General features: G+C 47.8%; 1 protein-coding gene across 1 annotated transcript in view; it reads right to left on the reverse strand.

The window, feature by feature from the left end:
- Nucleotides 1–11,248, reverse strand: part of LOC108798930 (pyruvate carboxylase, mitochondrial-like) — a 73,944-nt gene that overhangs the window by 29,417 nt on the left and 33,279 nt on the right. Inside the window, exons 3-4 of the mRNA XM_018570737.1 lie at nt 6,050–6,295; nt 4,272–4,412 (exon numbers count right to left, since the gene is read on the reverse strand). Coding sequence (XP_018426239.1) covers nt 4,272–4,412; nt 6,050–6,295 — 387 coding nt within the window. The remainder of the gene's footprint in view (nt 1–4,271; nt 4,413–6,049; nt 6,296–11,248) is intronic.

Below are 11,248 nucleotides of genomic sequence, written 5' to 3' on the forward strand. Positions count from 1 at the left end.
GCTCTGGAAACACAATGCTAAGGAGAATGGACTATCTCGGCAAACGGAACTGGAAGGGTGACTGTAACAGCATGGACATCCCCAAGTGGACCCGTAGAGGGTCTCACCGGGTCTGCCATCTTTTAACTTGGGGGAGCTATGTGACGACATGGTGATCAGTTTATAAGTTAAATGTGTATTGGTGTTGGGTTATGTTTGAGTGCGTTATGCTGTGTGACCTGGTTATGGAAAGAGTATCAGCACCATCCCTCGTTATCTCCCATTGTTCTCTGAGGGAGCTCAGAACAATGACATTCTGGCCAGGCTCCTGCTATGGCTGTCTGGAGTTCGTTAGCAGGTGGACACCTGTGGTGTTGAGCAGACCGATGGTCTGGGAGGGGAGGGGGATGTGATGGGATTATATTCTGATTTCATCACTTGCTGTATATAAGTTTGTCCAGTTGCTCAATAAAGCAGAGTTTGTTTACCCTACACTCAAGCCTTGGCTAGTGACTGGGGAAACTGGGAGCTAAGGATCTTCAGGTTCCAATATCTCCTCAGCAAGGAAGAAGACAGCGGCGGACATACTCATCCTGAGTACGGGGGTCCGTCACAGGGGAGTCTTCATCCGCGGGGATTCACCAGTCCTCCCATGCCGGTCAAGGTTCACGCCAATTCGGACCAGGATGTAGGGAGGCAGCACATGGAGGAGGCCTGTCCCGCCTCCTAACAGGGTAAGTATTTCTTCTCGGTGTTGCCATCTCACCTGTGTGTTGGAATACACATTACAGTTTCATATATTAAGTTGTAATAGTGTTACAAATGTAATTTGTGTTACAGGGGGCAGACTCAATGGGACAGCCAGTGGACAGGTGCACTGCTGGTTGGCTGGTGGGGGACCCAGACGTAAAGCTGTGTAAGGGGCCCCAAAGTTTCTTATAGCTGCCCTGATAAGGTGAAAGGGGTGACCCAAGCGATACATAGCCTTTGCCACTCTGATGACCTCCAATAGCGGCCACAGGACACGGCGCATGCAAAGCGTGTGGCGGGACAAATCTGGCATAACCTGGATCCTAGCCCGGTTGAAGTCCAAGGGGCCTTTGTTCCAAGCCTGACGGAGGATTTCCTCTTTGATGGCGTAAAAGTGGACTCGGTACAGGACATCTTGCGGAGGACCCGACAGGGCAGCTCGAGGACCCTGGGCCCCATGCACTCTATCCAGTTCAATGGACGTGGTTGGCGGCCTGTCCAGATAGTGGTTAAGGATAGCCGCCACTGTGGACCGAAGGTCAGGACCCGCAGTGGCCTCTGGGATCTCTTTCAAACGCAAATTATTCCGACGGTTCACGCTCTCCTGGTTGTCCACCTGGAGGCAAACGGATGCCAGGTGATGTCCAGCCTGAGACTGGGCAGATTCAAGGGCCGCCATCTGGTCCTGCAGGGAGAAGGGCACCGTCTCCACTCCAATGACCCGGCAACCCAAAGTGGATATATGTTGCTTGACCTCAGGAGATCCTGCCGTAGTGCATTCACTATTTTGGACGCTATGCCATCCAAGGTCCCTCTTCGTGGGGAGCTGGAGGAGAATAGCCTGCCATTCCTCCACACCATGATGGGACAGGCCCGTGTTAGCAGAGGTCGGACCCAGAGGGGAGTTAGCAGGAGGGGAGTCAACAGCGGGGAGCACAGGGGTGAGTATGGGTGAGGGCGGGGGGCTTGGGCGATGTACGGGAGCGTCTGCAGGCTGAGCCGTGATCTTAGTCTGCTTCCTGGCCGGAGACAGACCCGTAGTCGCTGACTGGATCGTCATCATCTTAGAAGCCGGCCGCGACGAGCTCTCGGCGGAAGTGCAGGACAAAAAAAACCCAATCAAATCGGGCTGTTAATGGCCTCGGGTAGAGCTGGGGAGAGTCTTCTCCTTCGGCATGGAGTAAAATCCGGGCTGACAAAGTCAATTAGGCTTCCGCCCCAGCTCGATCAGCACAGAGCTCCTGTGAAGTGCAGCCTCACTCCATGTTTCGGCCACACCCCCTCCCCATTAGCATTTAACTGCCCTCTTCTAGTGCCCACAAAGCTGATATCCAAGCCAGAAGTATAATGCTGAAGAACTTTTATTAACCACTTGCTGACCGTGGTGTTAAACCCCCTTCCTGTCCAGGCCATTTTTCAGTATTTAGCGCTGCAGTGCTTTGACTGACATTCATTCCGTAATGCAACGCTGTACTGAAATTAATTTTATACCATTTTTTGGGGACAGATAGAGCTTCCTTTTGGTGTCATTTAATCAGTAATGGGGTTTTAATTTTTTTACTATATAATAAAAAAGTTCAGAACATTTTGGAAAAAAACTGTTTTCATATAAAACATGGGCCCGCGAAATCACAAAAAACTACCATGCCTAAAACTGGCCATAGGCGACACTTTAAAAGCTTGTACTGCTCATCAGTTTAGTGTTATCAGTGATTGATGGCCCTCAAATGATTGCTCACACTTCTACGTTTGCGGCGATATGTAATATGTGTGGCTTAATCGTTGTTTTCGCATGTAGACGCACCTGACCCATTTTTACGTTTATATGTGCGTGCATATTTAGGCGTTTTTTAAATTTATTTTTTATTTGAGACTTTAATTTTTTTTTCTACACTTAAAACAGGTCCCTTGTATGCTATCACATAGGGGGCTAGCAAGCCCTCTATGTGATAGCTAATATACAATGACAGGTCCTCTTCATGGCAGCATCAGGGGTCTCTAAGACCCCTGTCACCTCGGGACCCCCAAAGAAGCTGATGAAGCAGAGATCTGCTTCACCAGCTTCTTCTCTGGCGGCCAGAGAAATGACAGCTAAAGGCAGAAGTGATGTAATACACATCGCTTCCGCCTTTAGAGAGAGAAGGGAAGAGATCAGCAGTGGGGAAATGCTGATCTCTCCTCCATTCTCAGTACAGGCAGCTGCTGTGCTGGTCCCTGGCCCACAGGGGGGACAGCGGAGCCCGGGATAACTGGCAGCGGTGTTAGGGGGGGAGCATGGCAGCTGAAGGGGGAGGGGGCAGCAGCGGAGGGGACGTACACATTTTACTTTCATACAAGCAATGAACTGGCTGTTTAAATTCCCTGTGGGATCTTCGCTTGCACGCGCCCGTGGAAAAAAAATCTTGTAAATATACATCCACCCGCTGAGAAGAGTCCGCAGTCAACCCGTGTTTTTACAATGGGCGGACGGCAACTGGTTAAACATATTCACTCTGGGAGAGAGGGTATAGGGATCATAGACATCCAGGGCAGAACAGACATAGGCTCCAGACTCAATAGTCCCTTTTAGTAATTCAGTGTAAATCCATTTGTAGCACAGTTGAATAGGAATTTGAGTAGCAGATGAGCAGGGATGAGCACAAATTTTCCATAGGAGAGACACCAGAGTTGCTCCAGAGGTCCAATATGTTACGGGCACCTCCAGGAGCCATCAGCTTGACTGGTTCTCCTCGTCTGATATCAGCAGAGGCCTCCTCCAGACTTGAAGCCTGGCAAAACACTTCCCGCACTCAAGCATCCCCCCCCCCCAGGCCACAGGCCTAGCTTGAGGATAGGCTGGACAACACCCCAACCTGGGCTAATCCGTGGCTGGCACAAGACTGAGCATATGGAAATTCCCTTGAGTATATAAGCACTTACCCAGCATGCAACACTGGTTAAGAGAGACCCAGTGATTGGCCGATGAACTGCAGACACAATCACAGTGTCCCTCATTGGATGTCCCACACTACAGCAGAGTCACACTCCACCCAGGTAGGTAAAATCAATGTCAGAACACCTGGAATTAACCAGATAGATAAATGGCAACTATAATTCAGCCAGACTGACTACAGCTCTGGTAACTACTACATTTCTAGTAGCCACCTCACAAAAGGTGATGGGGGCTACACACTACTGTATATACACATATATATATATACAGTATATATACACAGAGACATATATATGTGTTTTTCTGTGTAGGTATATAGAGAAATGTATATATGTATAAGACTTTATTTTAATACATAAATAAATGTGGCTTTGGGGTAGAAAACATGCGTCACATGCAATCCATTCCACACTTCCATATACCACATACATACTCCATTTTCTTCTTTGTACCAGTAAGGACCAAAGGTTTAACTTTCCATATCCAATAAGCTGTACTACATTTTAAAAGTCAAACATTCTGTTTTAGAAAGGGATTAAACAAAGCAAACACCACAAGCAAGTTTTACAATTCTCAAGACTACATTTTGCATTCGCCATTAAATTCTTACCTTCATAGCCTGAGTATCTTTTACAAGGACAGATCGGAGCTGACCATTGAGCTCAAAGAACACCTCCCTTTGGCCAGCTTTGTTCAGATCCCCCAGAGCAAGTGCTTTAATATGCAAAGTTTTTCCTTTTTCCAGTTCAACCTGAAACATCAAAGCCAAAACACCTGCTGAGTAAACAATATTGCTGTGAGGAATCAATACATACTACAATGTTATCTGCTCTTCCAAAGCATTCGACTTATTACTGGTATTTTTGAGAAGACTTGACACATTTCATTTTTATTCCACAATTTATCTTCAGCAAAGTAAGTATATTTTGCCTCTTTAAAAACAACATAATTTTAAGACATTATTGATGATTTTCATGATTTCTAGCAATATGGTTGTTGCTCTGTACCAGGGGCGGACTGGGCCGGGGGGCAGGGTGGCAATTGCCCCCCGGGTCTCTCTGCTGCCTTTAAAAACAGCCGCTACCCGCAGCCGTCAGGGGGCCCGTCACTGGCCCCCGCTAAATGAATCATCCGGCCGCCGGTGCAGTGGCTCCCTCCGCCGCCACTTACAGAGTACAGAGCCGCTACAGATGCGGCTCTGTACTTGGCGGCCGCTCGCTCCTCAAGGCTGACCTCTGATGCCCCCACGGGCAACCCTCTACAATGCCTGATTAGATCCAGCCAGCCCGGATCAGGCACTGTAGAGGGACGCCAGTGGGGAGGCCAGAGGTCAGCCTTGAGGAGCAAGCTGCGCCGAGTACACACCTCACGCTTGCCGCTTTTAGAACCACCCACCTGCATCCACGCTACACATGCCGCACCTCCTCCCCGCCTCACGCTTGCCGCTTTTAGACCCACCCGCCTGCATCCACGCTCCACATGCCGCACCTCCTCCCGCTTGCTGCTGCTAGACCCGCCCGCCTGCATCCACATGCCACACCTCCTCCCTGCCTCACACTCTCCGCACGCCTACATCCATGATCGGCACAGGGACGCGGGGAGAAGTAGTAAGGAGGAGCAGGCATGGGGGGATGACAGCCGCCGACAGACAGGCCCGATCTCAGAAGCAAGCTGCTGGAAGACTGCTCATGTGTGCATGTCATGAAGAAAGGGGTCATGAAAACAGCTGATTCGGATGACTTGGCCCCACTGGAAGTGACACAGTCGAGAACATGTATGGAATCGAGAAAAATTATAGAACACTGCCTTTGACACTGTCCGGCCCCTCCCACTAACCTCCCACAGCTCACACTCCAGAAGCATGGACAGCCAGCGGCGGTTTACAGTGGGTGAGAGTGCCTAAGTACCGGACATGGAGCATAGTAAGGCCAGAACCATTATGGAGCCCAGTGGGAGGAGAGCACCATCCCCTAGCCACTCACCGCTTTCATGGACTTACTAGGAGTCCTCACATCTCCCGACCATTCACACTACTGTTACATAGATAGCAAAAGTGGCAGACGGGCGGGGAGAATGCGGGGAAGAGGCAGAGCGGGAGTTGGGCCAAGTTCTTGCCCCCTGGGCTAAAAGTTGCCAGTCAGCCCCTGCTCTGTACCCATCTGTAATGACAATATGGAGCTATCCCATCCCACATACCCAAAGATTCCTATCTTTCATACTGTAGAAATATAAACATAATTGTACATTGAAATAGATGCATATGCCAAGGACCAGACAGAGACCTCTGGCTGTAGGTAAACTTGTAACAACAACAATATGTTGGCTGGGTATGGATATTTTTTTTCTTAATGACATTTCATGTTTCACTAACTTTACGGAATCACATACCTCAAACTCCTCTGCTATCTTGGGTCCATCTAGGAAGAGGCGGGTGTTGAGACATTCAACAGGACCAAACTGAGTGCTGAAGTCCTTATACTCTTCAAACACTTTGGGATACATAGCAGCGGACATGATGTCTTCTGATGTTATGTCATCATACTTGCTTCGCAGTCCTTCTTCTAGTTTGACAAAGTCCATTGATGGCAATGAGGCTCCAGGTCTTCCCTCAATACGTGGCAAGTCTTTCAAAACCTATGGGGACAAAGTGTATATCTTTCAAAAATTGGGTTAGTTGCTTAAAAAGACAAGATCATTTCATTACCATGCAATTTTTTTCACTAAACTGGGGCTCATCTCCTTATAAATATCTTTCAAAAATAGTGACAATTTAAAAGTGTTGACAAATTTTAAAGAACTCTGGGCAAAATTTGTATTAACCCTTGCAGTGGGGATACCCCACACTGCAAGGGTTAACTGCTTGTTTTAGTCTAAGGAGGAAAATAAAAAAGTTATACTCACTCGATCCTCCAAGCCAGCTTGCTCTTAAACTGGTCCTTCCAGCCTTCCTCCCCCTCTGCTCCAGTGGTCTAAGGTCTGTAAGTCATCACTATCCTATACACATTGTATAGGATGTGAGAATGCCAAGTGACATACCATCCCTGGAGCATAGGAGGAGACAGGCAGGATGAAGCGCTTGTTACAGCCGGCCAGCTTAAAGGATCAGGTGAGTATAACTTTGATATAGACCAACCAAAACAAGCAATTTTAATTTATAATAAAATGTTTGCCCAGAATTCTTCTTTAACCCTTTCGCTGCCAAGCCCTCCGGAACATTTTTAAAATCAGCTGGCCAAGCCATTACTGTAGATATTTACAACTTGCAAATAAATACTTTGTAGAAATAATACGTACTCCAATAATAGTTCCACAAAACTGTCTATTGCAGCGGTCTAAAAGTACCGACCCGCGAGCCGGTACTATGTGGCCCAGTTGACAAATCAGGTACGGGGTGACCGCGTACCTGACTTGCGGGAGCAGCTACATGGTCTGCATCTCTGTCGGATGCAGACCGCAGAGCTGCTCCTGTCAGCTCCAGCACTGAGATCCTTTCGGCTGGAGCTCAGTTCTGAGCTTCGGTCGAAAGGATCTATTAGTCAGGTCTGCAGCAGACCTTACTAATCACTGCTAGAGCACCAGGGATCGATCAGGCCTCCTCCTCAAAGCCTCCTTCCCTGCAAAAAGGAACCCATAATTGCACCTGAACTTACAGATATAAATGGGGCCTTATTAGTGTCCATAGTACCATAACGGATATAGTTACATTTTATTTTGAAGTATGAAATTTGGCATGCGGCCCCCATGGGAGAAAAAAAATTGTCGAGTGGACCCCGTGCAAAATGAGTTTGAGACCCCTGCCATAAACGGATAGGGCAGCAAGAGGACCCTGGCAATGTTGGCAGCGCAAATATGGCTGACTGATGTGCTGCACCAATTCTCCAGAAAGAAGATGCTGATGGCGAAGTGAGTTTGGTGCCTCTGCTGCTTAGAATCCCCAGACCCAATAGAGATCAGAGGACCCTCTCTATCCTAACAAGTGCCCAGATTCCACAGCAATATTACCCAAATTATCACAAATTAAGGTCACATGCTCGAACAACTAAACAACTGAGTACACTAAAATATAGAGACAAAAAAAAACATTTTCCGTAAGGATAGAAAACTCAACATCTTCTTCCATGGATGCAAAATTATGGTATTCCCTGACTTTGCTCTTGAGGTTGAAAAGAAAACGGTACAATTCAAAGAAGTTAAAAAGAGGTTTCAGGGCCTAGACCTTAAATACGCTATGCTTTACCTGACTACAGTGTGAAGGGCAGAGGTATTTTCAAATGTTTAGGCCACACAAAGCATCTGTAGCCATGTAACGAACTATAGGCAGCAGAAGCTTCTCCAAACACTGCAATTGCATTAGCAACATTTTACATATACAATACAGGCCATTTGGTACATATTCACCCTTTTTATCTGTTTTAGAAGTACAATTGTCGTTCTGGATGTATCGTTTTTTGCCTGCTAAACAATATTGTCTGGTTTCCCACAAGGCCAAAGTCCTAGTCCAGACTCTGCTGTGCTAGGTACTTGATAGTAACATACCTGATCTTCCGTGGCTACACTGTGATCACCTATTTCTGTTTACATCTATTAACCTCCTTCTACATCCCAGTACACCACATGGTCACCGGCACCAGCAATCCCCTAAAACATGTACTCAGTTATGCAATTGGATAGCCTTCCTATTTTTTTACCCTTTTAACGAGTCTAGTCCACACACCTCAGTTGCACCCATTAAGTTTACATGACAATAGCAAAAAATGCATTGACAACAAACAGTATGGAAAGACCTCATCCTTTATGCTACATCACTGCTCATCTTTATAAGACTATTGCTTGAAAAATAAACACACTATTATTGTGGAATGCCAGAGGTCCAAATGGCAGGTGACATTTGACAACCTGTTGCACTACTTGCCATCTGTGATTGGTCTGTAGGGGACACATACTGTATTTCTGGTGATGCTCTAAAATTCTTAAGACATGTGCGGTTTTCAAAAGCCATTATCACTCTTACTATTCCTCCTTTGCTAGGGTAGTAAGTTATCTGATACTACCAAAGAACTACATTCTCTTGCAGACAGATCCAGTTGGATAATTAAAACAGATGTGTGTCCTTCACTGTAAGATTTTTGGATGTAATAATATTGCCAATATGTAATAGCAAATATTTATATCTGGGCAACCTTTTTCAATGTGTTCCTCAAATTGTTGGCCCAGTTTTTTAGTGGTAAACTCCCAATCCCTGTACTGGAAGGGGAAGACCAACAATGTGATTTATCCTGCTGTTGGCATATTCCTGGTCCTTGGAGGAGTTTGTACCACATCTCTCATATAGTTTGGAACATTGTGTAGGGAGATCATTTTTTAGGACCTCTGGCACCTATTTCACCATGCGTCTACCCAATACTCTAGGGATAGTGAATTAAAATTCAAGGAGGTCCGGTGACCAAGATTTTCATTGAACCGAGGTTCGAATCCCAGTCCAGACAGAATGTTCACTCAGTTCGTGTCTGCACCACGGTCCTCCATTTAGGCTGCATTCACACCAGCAACTGCACTGCAATGCACAGCAGCTGATGTGTGTTCCCAGACACAGTACTGATGCATGAATCCCAGTCAGGGCAGCCTTCAGAAATGTCGGGGCCCCTTACACGGCTTAAGGTCGTCCCCCGCACTGCCGCCACGCTGAGCCAGTCACACTGTTAGTATTATACATATATATAGCTCTGACATATATATACCGCAATGCTATACAGAGAACACTGAGCCAGTCACATCAGTCTCTGTACAGAGGAGCTTACACTCTAATGCAGAATGGCACCTCTTGTAGGGGCACTACAAATCCCAGCAATACATTTATACAGCAATATGAAGTGTACTCTGGGCTTAGTTACGCACCGAACTCTGGGCTTAGTTACGCGCCGAACTCTGTGCTCAGTTACGCGCTGGACTCTGGGCTTAGTTACGCGCCGGACTCTGGGCTTAGTTACGCGCCAGACTCGGTTCTTCGTAATGCACTGGACGCAGGGCTTAGTAATGTGCTGGACACAGGACCCACCTGAGATCCCACACAGCCCACCTGAAAGTGACCCTGCAGAGCACACCACACATGCTGCACAGCCCATCTGAGACTCTCTATGGTGGGCTCTGCAGGGGTCTCAGGTGGGCTGGTTGGGGTTGCATCTCCCTCCCAGCTCCTCTTACCTGCTCCTGCTGCTGGTGCCTGGCCTCATCTGCCTCCGGACTGGCCAGAAGTGAAGTGATGCCCGCTACCTCTGGGCTCTTGTCTGCGCCGCTGTCAGACTAGGATAGTGATGGCGAATGTTTTTGAACCCGGGTGCCCAAACTGCGACGTAAAATACATTTATTTATCTCAAAGTGCCAATAACTTTAGTATTGCGTTGCAGTTCGGGCGCTCGGGTTTAAAAAATGTTCAGCATCACTGCCTTCGGCAAAATAAGGAAACACACATATCTCTGCCGCTGATCTCTCCTCCGATCTGTCAGGGGAGAACCTCCACGCGTGGCCTGGGCTCAGATGAGCCCAGGAAGCTGACGGTGGCACCAGCGGCCGTGGAGGAGGAGGAGGGTGGCACAGCTCCGCGCCGTACCAGCGATCCAGCGCCTGTACAGACGCCGGATCCCTTGTATTTAAACAGCAATCGTCAGCTGTTTAACACGGTACAAGAACATGGCTTCAGGAGCAGCCGTGTTCTTGGTATAACCCCTTCCAGCGGATGACGTACAGTTACGTGAACCCGCGGGAAGTGGTTAAAAAAAAAACACATGCGTAATAAAACACGCACATCCACACATATCACACACACTCATTTAAAAACACACACACATAGCTACTCGTGGCGTCCATATTTAAAAATCGAATGTACAGTGGAGACCCCCTGGCGACACCGGAGGCCTCCTCCGGTGCTGCGTGGGGCCTGGCCGCCTCCACCTCCTGGCCTGTCACTTTGTACGGCCGATACCCATGTAAGATTCCAGGGCCCCTAACATCAGTATCGGCTGTACCCCCCCTGACGGCGGCCCTGATCCCGGTGCATTAAACTGTTTTTTAATTTGTTGTTGGAATTTTATTTTGTTGACATTTCATTAAGTTCCATATGCAAAGTGCAGTGTGATGCTGTTGTACCACATCGTGGACAGATTCAGTGAAAAAAACCCAGTATCTATCAGAATGCCCCCTTACATCAGGTGTCCACATCAGAGTGCCCACTTACATCAGTTGTCCCCAACAGAGTGCCCCCTACATCAGCTGTCCCCATCAGAGTTTCCCCTTACATCAGTTGTCCCTATCAAAATGACGCCTTACCTTAGGTGTCCTGATCAGAGTGCCCCCTTACATTAGGTGTCCCCATCAGAATGCCCCCTTACATTAGGTGTCCCAATCAGAGTGCCCCTTTAAAATTCTGCTGCAACATTAATTTGGTATGAAGCCTGAGGAGCAGGTAGGCAGTGCTGAGAGAATGAGAAGAGAAAGGAGGCATGGATGGGAGGAGCTGGGGGACAGGGCAGACTTCAGGCTGCAAGGGAGAACAGATGTTCCGGCCTCATGGCAAATCTTCGCCAAGCACTC

Source organism: Nanorana parkeri, unplaced genomic scaffold (assembly GCF_000935625.1).
Source record: "Nanorana parkeri isolate BGI_ZX_2015 unplaced genomic scaffold, ASM93562v1 scaffold1589, whole genome shotgun sequence".
In the NCBI taxonomy this organism is placed as follows: domain Eukaryota; kingdom Metazoa; phylum Chordata; class Amphibia; order Anura; family Dicroglossidae; genus Nanorana; species Nanorana parkeri.